Raw genomic sequence first — 18,367 nt, forward strand, 5'->3', positions numbered from 1 at the left:
GGTTCGAAGTGAGGAGTTGACGACGTGTGCTGGATTTCTGTACGGTCGCAGGAGATGAAACGAAGTGTATTGCCAAACAAGTTTTCGATGACGGGTGGCTGTTTGCTTTTGGGTGACTAGGCGGCCAAGTCCAGGAAGAGAAGTCTTATCGAGAAGTGCCTCGGGTGTAGTGGTATTAGTAGATCGACAGCACAGAATTGAAGATAGAATTGGAATGCTCGAGGCAAGGGATGCGAGTGGGTTTTCTTTAGATTGAAAAAAAGCCTTGTCGGCGAACCGGCAAGAGGCATTGTTAACGCCGCGCATGTCGCCACCAAAAATCCGAGTTTCGATGGTATCAGATGGACTTCATGCTCGTCTGTGGCGGCTCTAGTGCTGGAAGAAGCACCCAAGCCGTGGGTCGCCAGGTATGGGCCGTAGCCGGGCGCGTGCATAACCAAGCTCATCGTTGAGCTTAGCCAGGGAAAGGTTTGCTTACCGAGGAATCGGCCCTTGCAAACAGCGACCCCCGACCATGTTGAATCTATCGTCAGATCATGAACTTCGAGCCGACAATGGTCAATGCACTCTGTCCGCGTGGCAGCGGGGTCCAGAAATATACTCCTGCTTATGAAGAATGCGAACAGCTCGAGAATCGCAGCTGTCTCATGCTCGTGTCAGTTTTGAATGTGGTGTACATGTTTGCATAAATGCACAGCGGTCGGCATCGGCCCATTCCTGCGGTTGTTCGGCTCACAAGGTTTCTCCCACAATGACGTGTTATCGAGCTGCGCAACATCATCGCTTGGCAACGTGAAGGAGCCCACGTGCCGTGGTGTGCTTGAAGTAAGACACTGATGAGCATAGACCAATCGACCACACCTAGACTTTGCGTGCGGTGTAGGTACGGACTGGCCCTATCAACCGAGGATCACCGAACTTTCGACGCTCAACATACTGTAGTCCTAGTCCAGGTTGCAAGGAAACTGACGGAGTTTCAAGCAGCTCAGTAGTACTGCACGCCGACACCGAAGGACACCCGGACATCAGCAATGGACAGTCCAGCAGCGTCTCATGCTGGCAAGATGCCCTGGGTCGCACGCGGTATTAGCCTTGACGATTCGTGATCAGTGTCAGCCACGAGTCCCGGAGATATCAAAGTCCAGGCATGGATGAGATGAATCGTATTGTGTGGCACGTTGGCGGTACGCAAAGCAAGAACGACCTCGCTACACGCACATTGGTTAGGGCCTCAGTTCTCAGAATGGTCTCGGAGCTCGTGATGGAGACAAGCCCTGTCCGCAAATGCTGCAACGCGGATCGCAGCTCCTCAATTAGTGCCATGGAGGGTTTCATCTTTGAGCATTGTCAGCGATTGGAACATTGAGCTGCTGCTCTGTTACGGGAGAGGTGGAAGAGGCAATACCGCGAGCACTGCCACTTCGAAGATAAGGACTTACTGTATACGGCAGACAGAAAATCTGGAGACACTACAAGGCTCCCCAGCTCTGCGAGGCTGGCGGAAGTGGTTACTGATCTCACATCAGAGCCAAGCGAGTAGTTCGATCAAGGTGAGAATGTGTTCGCCGAGCCTGGTGAGGTGCTGGGTGGATCATTGCGTATGTTCTGCATCGCGGATAGCGAGTCAGGGCTTGGGTGAAGCAAGGAAAACTAAGATCCTCTGGATGTCATCGTCTAGGTGCCAAGAGCGCAAGAAGCCACTGGGGCGTGGTGAAGTGAATGTATCGTGCAAGAACTTGGAGTTGGAGCGAAGGCACGGAGTTGATGAGTCATCATGACAACCCGATCTTCCGGGTTGACTCTTTCAACTTCAACGTTCCTGCCACCACGTTGACGCGACTTCACCAGAACAGAACCTACCGTCGATCCTCGTCGAACAAGATGCATGGCAAGCAAATCTTTTGCCATAAGCTCGGCCCACAAGACGCAGCACATGAGGCATTGACGCACGTGTTCGCACTCTCGAAAAGAACTTTCGCGGCAAAAGAGGACGAACACAGGCCGTCCAATCAGCTCTCCGAGTGGCAGAAACATCTGTGTCGAGATGGATCGGCTGTGCTGTACGTCACAGATTCGGAGAATCAAGATGTTCCACTAGGTTTCGTGTTTGTCCTCTTGCGGACCGCGCCTGAGTTGGGCATTGAGCTGCCACACATATGGCTTGCAGCTGTTGATCCAGCTAGCCGTGGTTCCGGTGTCTTTGCACTCTTAATGCGACAGGCGACACAGCATGCTCAGAATGCTGATGCTCAGTCAATCACTGTATGCACTTACCCAAAAAGGTTCGAGAGAATGTACGCAGTGCTTCAACAGCATGGCTGGCAAGAAATGGCAAGAAGAGAGAATGGCGAAAAAGTGCTTATGAAGCTTGATCTGGCAGGTTAATATTGCTACAAGCTATCACAACTTTTGCCAGCGCTCTGGCTTCCACCGTGTCAAGGCGCCGATGGCTAGTACAGGGGCGGCAAAAACCGATATCTTGAGCACGAATTTGGAAAGCGCTATAACATACATGGCTCGGTGCGCCATGATGAACTGCGTGGCGTCGTTCATGCGTGGAAAATTCTCCTGCGGTACATCGTGACCTAGGAATCCGCAAAGTGGCACCCAACCATCCGAGACCTGGTAGTGGTCGAGCGTTCGCTCAGGAGGCGAAAGTCGGCGAACGAGCTCGTAATGCTCAATGAAGCGCTTGTGGGCAGGACCATTGACTGACCAGTCCGTCATCGTACCGAAGAAATTAGGCATCAAGGCGTTCGCGTGGCGCCAGAAAGGTTCGCTCAGAGCTTTGTCCCATGGAGCCAACCATTCCCATGATCTCCAGCTGAGGACTCTCCCTGCGGTGGTCTGCATGCTGTGCAACCACTTTTCTGCATCGCGCGTAGTGATTACGATCTTTGCTTCCGGATACGCCTGGATGAGCTCCTCCGCGAACGCGATGCATGGAACATCGCAGCAAGCATCGAAGTTGCCGAGAATTTTGTCAAACTCCGCTCGCCCAAAGGGCTTGCCTTTGCCTTGATACTTGGCCTCAAGGCCCTCCGCCCAGACATTGAGATTCGACTTTGGTGCCTGGACGGCTTTTGCCATGTGGTATGGGGTGTATCCCAGCGTTTCGAGGGCCGAGTACATGGACATGGTTCCTGTGCGGGAAGCGCCTAGGACGAGCACTCTCATCGGTTTGGTCCTCGTACCTGGGTGATTGTCGATCATGCGGCCTGTTTCCGGATGAGGAGTCAGGTTGTACGTCTCCTTCAACTCGTGGGGCTTGATCAAATCCGACAATTGTTTTGTGCGTGCCATTGCGACGGTGGTCCCAAGGATCCCTTCCAGAAGACGAAACTCAGATATGACTTGAAAATTGCGCGTGCGACTGCATTGCTTGTCAGCCGTGAGATCTCATATCTATATGCTGAACTCCTTTCGCAGGATGAATCATGCACTGAGGGCTGAATCAGAGCCACAAATCCTTCCACGTGCAGCTGGAGGCTTCACACAATGCGATAAGGTATTTTTGGTACGCTCTTTTCAAGAGACTTATGTGCGACGTTGATGTCCATTTTGGACCAAGTAGTGGGCCTCATGGATGTGCGTTTCATTGACAATCTCGCATTCTTCTGAACAACACCAGACATATTTGAAGAGCTGGTTGATTCAGTCGCAAGAAAGCAATGATACAGCCCTATATGGGGTCTGCCAAGGTGCCGGCCCAGATTGGCCCAAGTGGATGCTTGATAGATGAGCTGAAGAATTACAAGGTCCTCTACCCCTGCTCTTCGCGAAGTCAACAGTCCATCTTTCGAAAGCGCCAGACTCTGGCCTATCGAACAAGCTTGCCTGACCCTATGTGACATTGGCGTGATCTGAAAGGTCGTGGTAGCCGCGGTTCTCAGTTGGCGACACAGCGAATCCTTCGATACGTACGCCAAGAAACATAGCCACTGCATACACTGCCGTGCCGCAGGAAGATCAAGTACATTAGCCACAAAGATCTTCAGGCATACATCCATTTACGAATACGAAAGTTCATTCAGCCTCAGGATTCGCTTTGGAGGATCGTGGTCAGGCCTGTCCTGCGCCGCAGCATCATTGCCGACCACTTTACATAAGAATGAACTGTGAATCGCATCGAGGTATCGTGGTACCATTCTACTGCAACACACGACATTCAAACATATCCAAATTGTTTCGTGACTACGACATCTTTCACCTTCAAAGACCAACAACAACATACGATGTCCGACGCAGCAAGCCTCTCACAGTGCTCCACCAAAGTTGGCAGCGAGAAACCGGCCTCGATCGCACCCAGCACTGCAAAGCCATCAGAGCCTAAAGAGAGCAGGAATCCTTTCTCAAGACTCAAGAAGAAGGAAGAGCCGCTTCCACAATGGAAGATCGATCAGCAGAAGAGATTCAAGGACTGGGAAAAAGCTCGGTAAGCGGCCACGCATCATGTTTGGCCAGTAAGTGTCCTTACTGACTGTATCGTAGAAATAAACAGACGAGCTCTGTCGGTGCCTAGACAGACTTTTACAAGCCCAGTAAACAGAACAAGGCATTTTGGATTTGGTGGCTCTAGCCGAATGTTCATTCGGTGCTTCTGCATACTAGGTCACGGAGACCGCTTCTCATATATCTAGAGATACCCAAATACGCATTCATGATTTAATGACCTCAAAATCTGTCCAGCTTTTCTTTGATCGATTCCTATCCAGCAAACTCAATCTCTCCACAATTACTGTTTGACACAACGAAGCCAACAGTCGCGCTACCACTCCCCTTCGCGAACGTCCCGACCTCTTCAGTCGCAGAGCAGGTACCGCTGGTGCCGAATGGGAAGAAGTAGCAGACTCCAGCAGCAGGGTGCCAAGTCGAAGCTCCGCATGTGCCGCTCAATAGACACTGAACACAGCACTCATAGGCACTTGTCGCACCTGAACCGAAAGAGAAGCCGTTGTCTGGGTTGGTGGCAGCGATGTTGGCGATGCGAGTGTTGTCGACGTAGGAGACGGTGTTGCTTGGGCCACAGGCTGCGTAGTATGTTGGTTGAGGTTGGTAGATGGTGGACACAGAAGTTATGGATGTGGTTGTGGTTGATGACTCTGTGAAAGTCGTGCTTAGAGTGCTTGTGGTTGAAATTGTGATGGTAGTGGAAGCTACTGGAGGGCGGGTGATCGTGGTGCTGGTCTTTGTTGATGTGGAAGTCTAGTTGATGTTAGATTGATTTTTAATAGGAGGGAAACGGAGAATTCACCTGTGTTACAGTGCCACGAGGCGCCTGAATTGTCTTTGTGGTCTTCGCGGTCGTGGTGACAGTCTTGGTGGTTACGATTTGAACGCGTCTGTTGCAAGTGACGGAGCCTTTGTATTGTGGTGGGTCGTAGTTGATCGTGCCGTCATTACCACAGATGATCTTCTGCTGAGTCGCACGCTCTTGAATCTCGCCAGATACGGGTTCGCTGGACGCTACTTCGGCGCCTCGTCTGGCCCGCTTGGCAGCAGCGTGACCATCGGCAGCCAATGCAGACGAAATAGCAACAAAACCTGGGGAGGGCTGAATGGTGGTGGTTGTAAATGTGCTTGTGGTAGTCGAGCTCACGGAAGACGTGAGAGTACTGATCAAGGTGGTATAGGCACTGCTGGTAATCGTGAAACTAAGAGTGGTTGAGAAGGTGCTTGTGCTCTGCGGCAACGTCTGCGTGGACCACTTTGTGGTGGTGGTTTTCTTTGTGAGCGTGGTGCTGGTGGGAGTGATAGTCGCTGTTGGAGTGATCGTCTGTGTGACGGTCTTGGTCAAGTATTGGGTGGTCGATTGTGTTGTTGTCCCGCCCGAACCTTGCAAGGGCTTTAAGGCGGTCCTGCACACTTGTTGCGAATATGTGTTCACGCTGTCAGCAACAACTGAAGCTGCAAACAGCGCAGGGGCAATAAGTGGCAACAGCATCTTGACTTGCTTCAGCTTGCTCGAGGGAATGCAAAGGAATTATGTGAGGAGCAGATAGCAGTGTCGCCATTCTTATATGTTCTCTGCAGCAAGGCACCTACTTTCTTCCGGGCAATCTTCCATCCAGCAAGCGATACATAGTTCACGAAACAGGTATTGGAAACGCCTCCGGAATCTGTGAGTTCGCATTGCAGCGAGAATGATGAACGGTGGCGTTGTCTTTTCTCGAGCCGGCCACAGTCTAGATGCGAATACGGGATAGATTCGCTGGCGACATGCAGACACGAGAACGTGTCAACAGGGTAGACTATGTGGTTCCGTTCACGATAGTGCCAATCGTCTTGCCGAAAATATGTCAGCCCTTGCATCGGCTAAACATGTTCCGTAAGTCGAGATCCGTTCTGTCGCGAGGCGGAGGGCAACCCTTGCGGTATCTTGTGAAGACAGTCGAAGTCGGAGGGTTCCATCGCGTGGCTTGTGGTTTGAATGCCTCAAGAGCAGGCATCGTTTTGGTAGAGATCTTGGAATGTGCTAAGCATAAAAGCCTCCACAGAAGAAGAGTGTCAAGCACAGTCAAGCACTTCCGGAACGTCTATAATTAGTATTTGTATGCAGTGGATTCGACATCCATCGCGAAGTGCCAAGATATATGCCGCTCAAGGCTGAATTTAGTGTCCATGCAATCCTGTGAGGGAGCAAGCAGGCCGAGGGGAGCTGAATGGTTTGAGCCAGGCGACTCTCGCTTCAAGAAGTCCGAAGGATTCGTCGAAGTCCGGACCGCTTCCATGATTGCGAAAATGCACTTGATGCGTGGACTCGTGTAGACGCCGGATCGGGGATGCGAGGTTCGCCAGAAGGAGTTGGTCGTGCTCCAATCGCGTGGAAAGAATGGAGAAGGCATGATGTCTCGTCGAAACGAGATACGGCAGCGGCACACGCTGATATGCGCAAAGATCTCTCCCGTCGCGAGCAAGGCTGCTTCGGGTATATAGGAACACTGTGTCAACTTATTCTTGTGCTTGATCTATACTCAAGTACACAGCTGCACCAGGTCGCTGTCGCGCAAAGGATCATCTATCATGTGAGCCGATGCCGAGTTGGCGGACTGGACGCAGTAAAGGTATGAGCTGCACGACTCAAATGCGTGGCTGGGTATTATGGTCGTCTTGATGTCGTGAGGTGTATGATTGAGAGAGGAAGAGGAAGAGTGCTCGTCCAGCCAGGTAGGTTCGGTTGGCAGGAAACGGCTGAGTCAGCACGCGTGGTGGTCGAACGCCCGCTGCTTCCAGCTTTCTCCGCGTGTTCACAACACCACCACCACCACCACCATCACGGCGATGAACCCATCACTAGTGCTCGACCTCGCGATGCAAGGATTCTGCAGCACCACCCACCTCGTCAGCATGGAGAGACGGGCACCTATCGCCGCTCCTCCCGCCAGCAGGAGTGAAAAGGTGGAAGACGAGCAGTGATAGGACGCAGCTGCATGCAGATACCCCACCACAGCGCTTAATAGCCTCTCAGCCCTGGACCCGCGTGCGACTACAACGCCCGCGGCGAGTGGCAGCTCGACGTGGCGGGCGCCTACAATCTGACTGTATGGCACAACCTGCTCGAGAATAGCTGGAATGACGAGTCCTCTCCCACGCGGCGCGCCTACAGTTGAACTTTGTAGCGGCACATCCGTTGCTGGCACATCCCAACTCCCAACTTTCTTTCCTCGTCCCTGCGCCTCCAGGCTGATCACTCTGCGGGTGGCGTGCCGCAGGCCTCTTCGACGACCGCGAACATGAACAGCATCCTCTTGATTTTCCTGGTAGCCCTCCAGCTGGTCTGGGCCGGCAACAAGGACGAGATCAAATCTGCGGGAATCGACGACCATGCAAAGGCCGCTTACTTCGTCCTGGCGAGTTCGGGTTACGTCTTCGCTCTGAACGTGGCCGAGAATGGAGACGTCTATTTCCACATGAATGCGCCTGCTTCGCACTCATGGATGGGCGTCGGGTTCGGGAGTAGCATGAAAGACACCAGGATGATCATCTCTTACATCGGCGACGATGGCCACACGCTGATTAACAGTCCGCGCATGTCTAAAGGGCACTCCGAGCCAGAGTGGGAAAAGGACATCCGAATCGACAACGTGCGCAACGATACCTACGCACCATTCTCCAACACGTTGAGCCCAGATGGCATTATGATTTCGCACGCTGTTTGCAGGAACTGCTCGTCGTGGGCGACTGGAAGTATCGATACGACCAGCAAGACTCAGCCGTTTATCTTCGCTCTCGGCCCGAATGTTACTCTCCACTCGGACGACCTAAATGCACCTCTGCATATTCACGAGTTTCATGGTGTTTTCCAGCTTGATATGACTGTCGCAACTAACAGCACTGGATGGTATGGAAGAGTTCCTGCGCCACAAGACCCCGGCCTCCAGGTCGGCGACTCATACTGGGCTTTTGCGAATTACTTCAGCTCGAATGTCTACAACACTGGTCGCGACTCGGAGTGGGCACAAATTGTGCATGCGGTTTTCATGTCTTTGGCTTTCCTTCTGGTCTTCCCCCTCGGAGCCATCAGTCTGAGGCTCTTGAGAAGAGCCCCGCTTCATGCAGGATTTCAGGTGGTCGGCCTTGGTCTAGTTGTCATTGGCTTAGGGCTCGGCGTATATGCGTCGCAACTGTACAACAAGGTTCGTTGAGCGTTTGAATTCCCAATAGAAGCTCGCTAACAATTCGCAGTCGAAGCACTTCAAGTCTGCGCATCAAATTCTCGGGTTGTTCATTTTCGCTGGAATCCTGCTGCAGATCGGCCTAGGACTCAGTCATCATATCATCTTCCTGCGCTCTGGCACACCGACTGTACTAGGCAAGATTCACCGCTTCCTCGGCATATCAATCATGATACTAGGTGTCATCAACGGTGGCCTCGGCCTCGATTTTGCTGGAAGCTCGATCGTGGGCTACAGTGTGGCAGTGGCCGTCATGGCCGTTATTTATGGAGGACTATCAGCCGCCATCTACTTCTACAACAAAAAGCATATGTACAAACCGGAAGGTGAAGACTTCGGGCGGAAAGAGTTCGGAGTTGAACCTCCGGATGAATACGAAATGCACCAGACTCCGTTTGCGGCAATGGGTCAGACTGGCTATGTGCAGACTCCAAGGACTCCACATGTGAAGAGAGCCAACTGGGACGATGACCCGAACGACTACAGAACATATCTGCAACGAGGAGGGGACCGAGGCACTGAAGCGAAGCCAACTCTCTACCGTCAAGAGAGCCTGTATACTGATACTCCTGCATCGGACAGGGAGAACCCATTCAAGGCGAAATGGGAGGCAGTGCCTATACGGTGACCAGCGCCCAGCTTTCGTAATCATAATTAGACGCGCCTGCATAGCGAGCATTTAGACAGCATTGTCAGGCGTGTACAGACATTTCACATTCGCGGTCACAACTCTTAGCATTGCAGCCCTGATCCCCGCCGGGTCGCACCAACAAACGTGATCTTCATTCCTGCATGGTAATTCATCACGAAGCCCAAGAAGAGCGCATCTGTCTCGCCCTCAACAAGTCACGAAGAACTTCTGATCGACTGACGCAATAGAGTCCCGTTCGCTCGAGCGAGCAGGACCCGAAAGTTATTTGCAAATAGAAACCTGGTTCCGGCGGCCGCTCTGGTCTTCCGTTAGCTTGTTCATACTTCCGGCCAATGAACATCGTCTCTCACAAAGAGTGTCGTGGTTGGCTCTGGACCCCCCACACCAAAGTGACAGACATTGGCTCTTGTGTACAGGACGCTAGTGGAAGTACTGAACCGCCCACCCAGGCTCATGACTCTTGTGCTGTCAACTTGCTTCCTTACCTTCCACTAGCACACGAGGAGGTATATGTGATGGGCTTATTGCAGCTTCGTGCTGCTGCAGAGCATCGATGAGTGGGATGTTCACTAATCCTCACAGCCTTTCCTTCGGACTAGAACATCTCGAACTGTATGTCTGGAGCACAACTTAAGCGCTTCTCGCGTTCTCAGCGTTGCGATGTGCCCAAACTATTGTGAGAAGAGCTTCTACACCCACATATCCGAAATGTACCACGCATTCTCCCGGATGAACGGAATCATGTATTACTGCCGGAGAAGGCGGACTGTCGTTCATCTGAATTCCGCACAAAGGAGATTGGGGCCGGGAAACAAAGCACAAGCGAAATTAATGACCTTTCAAGCGACGAAGGATAGCCCACGTTCCGTCACTCTTTGACCGAGAGGTAAAGTACAAGCTTCTGAAAGTACTGTAGGAAAATGAGCAATGGCAACGCATCACTCATACGCTACTGAAAGATCTCAATTTCTGGGTGCTGGATAAAAATTCGCGGTCCTAACCACATCACCACATCTCTACCGTTGAAGCAGGCTCTCAAAGCGCTGCATCACCTCCTGCGTCGTAATCTCCCTTATAATCCTCCCAGCCAGTCCCTCACAACTCGTAACCGGAAAGCTGATATTCCTCGCAGTATGGCAACTGACCAGCGCAGCCAGATCCAAATCTTTCAGAGTCAAAATAACATCGCGCGAATTCCTTTTTTCCAATTCCAAAATGCCGCCAAGCACAGCTTCCTCCCAAGAAAAACCGTTCTCGACATATGTATTATCGCAAAAGAATCGCTCACCATATTTCGCGCCATCGGACGCGAAAGCGATGGCGTGCATTAATTCGTGTAGTAGGATTTGGACCAGTTCGAGGTAGCATAGTAGTAAAGAGTCTAGACTTTTGGATTGGGGGTTGACATCGTTTACTCGTTCCAGTGAGAATTGAATCTCGCTCTGAACGCCGGGTCCGCATCCAGCTATTGCTTTCTTCGGTTCTGTCACGGCGCAGATGTTGCGTGGCCATTTCACAGGCGCTAAACGAACATGAGGAACTAGCCTCTCCAGCGCTTCTTCATATCTCCTCTGCGCGGCAGGTCGAAGTGGTTGTTCGATATCTTCGCAAAGCCATTTGAAAGCTTTTCGCGGTTTTCCTAGGTTGTCGAATTTTATGCTTGTGGGGCAGTAGATCAACGCATTGATGAAATTGGATGTCAAGGGCTCGGTGAGCATGTGCGATGCTAGTGCTAATGCAGGCAAGATGGAAAGATATTGCTCTTTGGTAATATTCTTCCATTGTTTCCAGGCGAGGAGAGGATGGATAGAATTGTTGGTGGACTCGTTGGTGTAGACGCGGCGGAGAAAATGGACGACGTGCGGGTCTGTGGTGCTCGAAGTCACTAGCGCCAGCGCTGTCTCGACTTCGGTCTGCACGCGGCGGGTTTCCTCCAGGGAAGTAGAAGACATAGGGAATGGAAAATTAAAATGACAGGAAAGGAGAAGGAAAATATTGTGAGGAAGGACGCGAAAGCAGAAGCGAGCGGTTTCTGAGGCGGCGTAGCCGATATGGTTATATTGCGCGCCCCAAGTTCATTGTGTGAGTGTGCAGACAAAGCCGATTATTAGTGGCGTGTCGTTCCAATTTTGGTACAAAGAAAGTACGCCATTCTGTTGATGGCGTTCGCTACTGCTGAGTAGGTGCACACAGTAAGTCATCGTCGGTTGTCGTTCCTTGGACGTCGTCGCAAGCTACAACTTCGCCTTGGTCTTGATGATGCCGTAGCATGGCCCACCCTTGCCGAACATGGCAATGAGATCCTTCACGATCTCCTCTGGAATCTCGTGAGCTGCAAAGTGTCCGCCCTTCTTCTTGAAGTCCTCGTAGACGACAGGGCCAAGAGTCCTCGCCCACGTGCTCGGGACAAGCGTTATTTCTCGAGGGCTATGGCACAAGCCTAGCTTCACATTCGGGATCCAGTCATGAGTTCTGTCTCGATGAACATTGTTGAGGCCGGACAAATGTGTCGCTTCGTAATATATGCGGAGTGAAGCAGCAGGCCCAGCAGTGGAGAAGTAGTAGATCGAGACCCAGGTCAGTATCTCGTCGTCGGTCCAGGGGTAGTTGTCGGTCCAATCATGTAGCTTCTCGTAGATCCAGGCAAGTAAAGCTATTGGAGAGTCATGCAGGCCATAGCCAGGAGTCTGCGGCTTGGTGGCTTGTATCGATCGATAGCCGGACCCTTCGTTGAGGAACCACTGTGAGCGTGCGAAGCCGTCCTTCGTGGTTTGACTGTATGGCGTGAGGTTATGTCGTAGAGTCAAAATAGGGTTCTTGAGCCAAGTCGGAGGATTGGCGCGGATCATGTTGATGTGGGAAGCTAGGCAGCGTTGTGGATAGCGAAGTCCAATCACCCGGGTGATCATGAAGCCCCCTTGATTCGTCAGTATGCTTACTCTTCTGATAATATGGTTTATGTCCCCTTACAGTCGCCGCCCTGAGTCACGTATTGGTTGTAGCCTAGTGACTGCATGAGTTGATCGCATGTCTCAGCGTACTGCGCAGGTCCGAATCCTGTTCGTGAAATGCCTTGGGACCAGCCGAAGTTTGGTAGGGATGGCGCTACAACGTGGAATGCGACTCCATTGCTACCATTTCGCAGAGCAGGCAACATTTTGACCACTTCAAGGTAGCTGCCCGGCCTGTAGGAGATCAGCTCAGGCTTCCAATTCTCAATGCTCTACTTACCATCCGTGGACGAAGAGGAGTGGAATAGCATTGGGATTCTCCGAAGGCTGATGAAGGTAGTGAATGTCGATATCGCCAAAGCCTTCAACTTTCACGCTTCGCTGGTAGTTGGGCAACTCATTGAGCTTTGCTTCTTGCAGTCTCCTTCAGGTGAGCACGCTGGGTTAGTAGGAGGACATTGCATGACATTCTGGGGTCTGTACCAATCGAACTTCTTCTGCCAGTGCTTTGCAAGACGCTTCACGTCCGCCAGTGGAGCTCCATAGTCCCACTCTGCACCTTCAAGCTGATCCTTGAGTCAGTTGCCGAGCAGTGTGTGGCTGAGAGAGGATGCTCGCCTCGTCCGGAAATTCTGCCTGAGCAAGCTTGATCTTGAGAGTGATCAGCTTCTCCTCCGGTACAGCGACCCTGTAGCTCGACATGGCGATGCTGATGCTGGGCTTCACCAGATCAGCTCGAAGCAATGAAGCAGAGCCCGTGAGATGTTCGTGTCAAATGGTAGGGCGTGGGTAGTATTCCTTGCAAGTGGAGAACCGGTAGTCTTTCGAACTCGGAAACGTCCCTCCTACCTTCGCGTTGTCTTCCTATGCGAGATTGGTTCTCGTTATCATCGCGTCGAGCTGAGATGGTCTGTAGAGCTGGGCATGTTGGTGGTACCCGAGGAAGGGATGTCGTCACTGCGAGATCCGAGCGCTGGCTTACTCAGCAGCACTTTCCTGGTCGCTCATCTCCGCAACGCCCTTCTCCCCTAACTTCACTTCTTTTCAAATATTGTCTGTCAACACAAACGCGCCTTGGGTGAAGTGAGCGAGCGAGATGGAACGTCCGGCGCAGCAGCAGTCACGTCGAGCATTCCCGTATCCGTGCACACGCCCGACCGTGTCAAGCACGCGTAGACGGTACCAGACAAGATCTTGATCGGCAGCATCGTGTCAAGCCGTGAATCTTAAACAGCGGGCCTGCCTCCGATCCGACTGAGCTTTCTTGCGGCTCTTTGGAAGGAATATAATCAAGCACCTCGTAAGCGGCTTCGCGCACCGCGTGCTAGTCTGACGATGACAGTGTCATCAGCAAGCAGACTGCCTTTTCGAGACAATACACTCCGGCAATCTTGCTGATGAGCGCTACGCATCGCGAGTCAGCTCTCAATGCTCAGGAAATTTGTGCTGGAACGTGGCACGACACAGAGTGCTGCGGCAGTCCACGTACATGCTTCCGGACTACCTCCCTCTGCGACAGCGGCAGCGTCCACGAGGTCACCAACTGATGTGATACCTGATGCCACGCAGCCAACCCTCGGGGAGACCAGTTCACACCAGTTCACACCAGCACACCCAGTGGAGTTCACATTGCTGGATTGATTGCGACGCGGGCGTATCTCCAGAGCGTGAGCGATGCATCATAGTCATAGGGTTGCGGCTCAGCTTCAGACGCCGTCGGGTGCACTGCCGGTGCTAGTGTGGACGATCTGTGTCAACAACTCATAGCAGTCTTGGACAGGTAAGGTTAAATTTACGGCAATGCTATTTGGTGCATCTCATCCTTGCATCCTCAGCATATTTTCTTCCGGCTCATGTTGTCAAACGGTGGTTCACACGCTTCACACTGTTGCAAAAATGCGTTCGACTGTGCTACTCGGGCTTGCTGCCTCTCTGCTTCCTCAAATACAGGCCGTGCCAACGCCGACAGCGCAGGACGGAGACCTCAATCCTTTCCCGGAAAATCCAGTCGAGCTGGCGGTCAAGAATTTGAACAATTTGGTCAACGAGACGCTACGAAATCCTCCAACGAACGGGCTCTTCGACAGACTTATTGAGGACTTTCAATTGGTCACCGCTACTGCAGTGCCAGTGAGCATTCCAGCTGCCGCGGATGCTTTAAAAGAGATTCTCGTTTCAGCACCAGAGCCATCGAACCTCTTTGGCTATGCTGGAAGCCTTGCGGCAGCCGGTCTGAGTAAAGACAACGTTCCTGACTTGCTCAATTTCGCGAAGGGTGCCATTGGTCCAGAGAACAGCTTCAGAAATGTCAACCTGCGGAGATCATCGATCAAAGTCTTTCCCAAAGCCGACCCGAAGGACGCACCCTTCTCTCTGTCAGAGGCCGACCTTCGTGCTGCGATCCATATTCCGTCAAGCTTCAAGTACGGCGCGAGAGGAGCGCCGAACCCAATTATCCTCGTGCCAGGTACTGGTGCAACAGGTAAGCGTCGCCCGAAACTTTCAGTCAGTATATGGTCTAACTCAGGGACAGGATACACAACATTCGTTGGCAACTACATTCCTCTACTGCAAGGATCGAACATCGCAGATCCAGTATGGCTGAACATTCCCGGCTTCCTCCTGGGTGACGCACAAGTACATGCAGAATATGTTGCATACGCAGTCAACTACATTCACGGCATCAGCAACAAGCGAAAGGTCTCAGTCGCTGCGTGGTCACAGGGCAGCATCGATGGACAGTGGGCATTCAAATACTGGCCTTCGGCACGAGCTAAAGTCACAGACTTCATCACATTCTCTGGCGACTATGCGGGGACGATCAATGCCAACTTTCTCGCCACACCAGGCATTCCTCTGCCACCAGCAGTGCTCCAGCAAGAAGCCGGTTCGAACTTCATCAAGACTCTCCGCGCCAATGGAGGAGACTCCGCTTACGTCCCAACAACGAGTGTCTACTCAAGCTTCTTCGACGAAATCGTCCAACCGCAAGCCGGCACTGCAGCATCGGCATTCATCAAAGATGCTCGACGAGTCGGTGTCTCAAATAATGAAGTCCAACAAATCTGCCCCGGAGCACCAGCAGGTAGCTTCTTCACTCATGAAGGAGTACTATACAACGCAATCGGATTCGCTTTGTTGAAAGATGCTCTTTCGCACGAAGGTCCTGGCAAAGTCTCCCGGATCCCGGGCCTCGATTCGCTATGCACGAATTTTCTGAGTCCTGGCCTTGACCTCTCAGACTTCTTGTTGACGGAGAATGCGATTCTGATAGCGGCGTTGACGATTGTGACATATCCGGAGAAAGTCACGACTGAGCCGGCGATTAAAGGTGAGATTGACATCATGATGCGGAGAGGAGAATGTGCTTATACTGACCGACTCGCAGCATATGCTTCCAGACACCAAGGATACTATTGAGCGCTGAAAGATTACTGAACGCATGACGTGGAAATATATTAAAGATATTGAAGATTACTGAACGCTTTGATGCACGATAGATGAAAGACGCATGGGATGGGATGATGCATAAAAACTATACGAATAGTGAAATTGTAATGTCATATGAAGTCAAGAAATGAAGCTAAGGCATGATGCTGCCGTGCATACATGTGCGCTAGGTAACTTGGCCCCCACATGTCTTGTTTCAATTGCGTCTGGGCCTTCGATGGTAGTTATGTGTCTTGCATAATTCGATACAATCTATGTCCTGTGAACGCCCAGCCCGGAGTAGCGAAAGATTCATTCCCGTGCAGACTCTGCCGGCTAATTCTGTCAGGTCATTGCTATTGCCCCTGGTGCGTGTCTTCGTACAGCAGCTGCGCCCTTCCCAATGCTTTCGCTTCGCTCAATCAATCGCTCATCTCACACTCTCTGCTCTTCGTGAAACAATATTCTCAATCTCAATCCTTCTTCGCAGGACTCAACTCCACCATAAGCGGCTTCTTCTCCCAAATAATATAAATCTTCTGCTCATTCCACCCTTCACTCTCCTCACAAAGCTTCAAATCAAACTGATACAACACCGTCGTCAAAATCAATCTCATCTCATGCCAAGCGAGATTCTTTCCTAGACAATTTCTAGGTCCGTAAGAAAATGGCTCAAGACTATTGAGATCATCGTCTTTGTAAACAGGATCTCCAAGCCATCGTTCTGGTCGGAACTCATAAGGGCTCTTGAAATTCGCTTCGTTGCGGTAAGTTGAGAGTTGATGGACGCCGATCTGGGTTCCTTCGGGGACGAATCCATCGCAGATGATGGCGCCGCCTTTGGGTGTTATGCGGGGCAGACGGGCGGGGACGGGAGGGTAGATTCGGAGGGATTCTTGGAGGACGGCGTGGAGGTATTTGAGACGTTGGACGGATTCGATGTTGATTTCTTCGTAGCTGGAGAAGGCTTCGCGGATCTCCTTGGTGAGTTTGGAGAGATATTCTGGGTTGCGGAGGAGGTTGTAGGTGGCGCCGGAGAGTAGCGTGGCGGTGGTCTAGGTTAGAGTTAGTGGACGGGCTTGTCGCTACGTTCTTCGTGTGAGCATACCTCTGTTCCGGCTATCATAAACAATGATGCGTTGCTTTCATGCTCTCCGTAAGTGAGACCTTTTCCGCCTTCGCCCTTTTCAATGATCTTCGTCCACAAGTCTGGTGTTTCGGGAGTCCTCTCAAGTCTTCGAGCAACCCTCTCGGCAGAATAGTTCCAGTGCTCTGCACGCGACTTGGCAACTTTTGGGTTCCTGGAGATAAATCTCTCGAAGATCCAGTCTGTGACTGCATTCAATTCCCGGAAAGTGCGCAGTTTGGTACCGATTTTGATGCCGTTGAATATGGTCTTGACCCATGGCGAGTAGTCGCCATTGTCAAGCATGCCCAGACTTTCGCTGAATGTCAAATCACCCTAGATGTTGTTAAAATTGTTGTACATCGCTCGAAGATTTTCGCAGACATACCATGATATCGAAAGTCGTGCCTAAAATGCTGATCAGTAGCTGTTTCGTGGATAGCTGTAGCGTTGGATGTGATTCACTCACAGTTGTAGTACTTGAGAAGATCGACCTTCTCTCCGCTCTGCGCGTAACCGTCCAGTCTGTCCTTCATCTTCGTGACCCAGCGCATGAGCAATGGCTCGAGATCCTTCAGTGTTCGATCCGCGAATGAATGCGAGACCACTCTGCGTTGTCGAGTGTGGTCGGCATCATCAGCAGTAATCAAATGATCGACACCGTTGAAATTTTGACCATAAAATGGTCGGTACTTGTCATTGCTGGCTTGGCCTTGCTTGCGGTGTCCGTAGATGTCCTTCCACGCCTGAGCTCCTCTGAAGACACAATCAGATCAGGTAAGCGTGCGCCCAGCAGCCTGAGGAAATTTTGTGTGACAACTTACCCAGCATAAGATAGCTGCTTTGGCGCGACTCTGACCACCGGCCCGTATTTCTTGTGAAGTTCCACGTTGATAAGATCCTCATCGCCTCGTGCAGTCGCGCGCAGCAGTGGAATGTTCGTTAGAGCGCGGAGTGGCGGACCTGGATATTTGCGAAGCGGTCCCAGATAGGCCGTGTAGAATGCTGCTGCCACATGGTAGAGGAGGTAGAGTAGGACACAAGAACCAGATATTTTGGCGATTTCATTTGGAGACAGACTCCCAATTACGGGAAGATCGTGGACCAACATTGTGCGGCTGTCACTTCAAAAATGCTTATTCTGGCAGGATCGAGCATAGGAGGAGCTGGCCATCCTTTATATGACTTTTTTCTTTCCAGACACACGCACCATTCCATGATGCTTTCAGGGCGGGCACTACGTTGCCGATTTTATGCAGAGCATAATTTGGCTCGAAGTCAAACTTCCCTGGCCAACGAGCACGGCGTAGCCTGCTTTAGAGTGTTTGATGGGGTGCCTGATCGGCGGGCGTACGTGTGTCTTGGCGAATCGGAACGAAACATTGTCTGCTTAGGCAGATGGAGCTGTTGGGGTTCCCCACCACCGCATGTCGATTCATCTGTGATCCTGGCAGTTGAGACGCGTGCGAGCATGCGCCATCGTCACGGCATGTGGTCGCACGTGAAGGTGACATGTCGACTAGTCGTAGGTCAG

General features: G+C 51.8%; 8 protein-coding genes across 8 annotated transcripts; 3 read left to right on the forward strand and 5 right to left on the reverse strand.

The window, feature by feature from the left end:
- Window positions 1-2,400: 2,400 nt before the first annotated feature.
- RHO25_000531 (uncharacterized protein) lies at window positions 2,401-3,303 on the reverse strand (the record flags this gene model as incomplete). Its single annotated transcript, XM_023593145.2, has 1 exon — window positions 2,401-3,303. The coding sequence occupies one exon, from the start codon at window positions 3,301-3,303 to the stop codon at window positions 2,401-2,403; it is 903 nt and encodes a 300-aa protein (XP_023458679.1).
- Window positions 3,304-4,235: 932 nt separating this feature from the next.
- RHO25_000532 (uncharacterized protein) lies at window positions 4,236-4,522 on the forward strand (the record flags this gene model as incomplete). The annotated part of the gene is made up of 2 exons (XM_023593146.2): window positions 4,236-4,435; window positions 4,492-4,522. 2 exons carry the CDS (start codon window positions 4,236-4,238, stop codon window positions 4,520-4,522), a joined length of 231 nt encoding a protein of 76 aa, XP_023459795.1.
- A 185-nt stretch (window positions 4,523-4,707) lies between these two features.
- RHO25_000533 (uncharacterized protein) lies at window positions 4,708-5,944 on the reverse strand (the record flags this gene model as incomplete). The annotated part of the gene is made up of 2 exons (XM_023593147.1): window positions 4,708-5,205; window positions 5,255-5,944. 2 exons carry the CDS (start codon window positions 5,942-5,944, stop codon window positions 4,708-4,710), a joined length of 1,188 nt encoding a protein of 395 aa, XP_023459794.1.
- Window positions 5,945-7,733: 1,789 nt separating this feature from the next.
- RHO25_000534 (uncharacterized protein) lies at window positions 7,734-9,303 on the forward strand (the record flags this gene model as incomplete). The annotated part of the gene is made up of 2 exons (XM_023593148.2): window positions 7,734-8,636; window positions 8,686-9,303. 2 exons carry the CDS (start codon window positions 7,734-7,736, stop codon window positions 9,301-9,303), a joined length of 1,521 nt encoding a protein of 506 aa, XP_023459793.1.
- Window positions 9,304-10,343: 1,040 nt separating this feature from the next.
- On the reverse strand, window positions 10,344-11,279 carry RHO25_000535 (uncharacterized protein; the record flags this gene model as incomplete). Its single annotated transcript, XM_023593149.1, has 1 exon — window positions 10,344-11,279. One exon carries the CDS (start codon window positions 11,277-11,279, stop codon window positions 10,344-10,346), a length of 936 nt encoding a protein of 311 aa, XP_023459792.1.
- Window positions 11,280-11,561: 282 nt separating this feature from the next.
- On the reverse strand, window positions 11,562-12,980 carry RHO25_000536 (uncharacterized protein; the record flags this gene model as incomplete). Its single annotated transcript, XM_023593150.2, has 5 exons — window positions 11,562-12,244; window positions 12,298-12,512; window positions 12,559-12,702; window positions 12,762-12,844; window positions 12,897-12,980. 5 exons carry the CDS (start codon window positions 12,978-12,980, stop codon window positions 11,562-11,564), a joined length of 1,209 nt encoding a protein of 402 aa, XP_023459791.1.
- A 1,194-nt stretch (window positions 12,981-14,174) lies between these two features.
- On the forward strand, window positions 14,175-15,698 carry RHO25_000537 (uncharacterized protein; the record flags this gene model as incomplete). Its single annotated transcript, XM_065602024.1, has 3 exons — window positions 14,175-14,760; window positions 14,812-15,609; window positions 15,667-15,698. The coding sequence occupies 3 exons, from the start codon at window positions 14,175-14,177 to the stop codon at window positions 15,696-15,698; spliced, it is 1,416 nt and encodes a 471-aa protein (XP_065458096.1).
- Window positions 15,699-16,180: 482 nt separating this feature from the next.
- On the reverse strand, window positions 16,181-17,944 carry RHO25_000538 (uncharacterized protein; the record flags this gene model as incomplete). The annotated part of the gene is made up of 5 exons (XM_023593152.2): window positions 16,181-16,762; window positions 16,816-17,169; window positions 17,222-17,241; window positions 17,303-17,589; window positions 17,658-17,944. The coding sequence occupies 5 exons, from the start codon at window positions 17,942-17,944 to the stop codon at window positions 16,181-16,183; spliced, it is 1,530 nt and encodes a 509-aa protein (XP_023459789.1).
- Between the last annotated feature and the right edge of the window lie 423 nt (window positions 17,945-18,367).

Source organism: Cercospora beticola, chromosome 1 (assembly GCF_033473495.1).
Source record: "Cercospora beticola chromosome 1, complete sequence".
NCBI classification, from domain to species: domain Eukaryota; kingdom Fungi; phylum Ascomycota; class Dothideomycetes; order Mycosphaerellales; family Mycosphaerellaceae; genus Cercospora; species Cercospora beticola.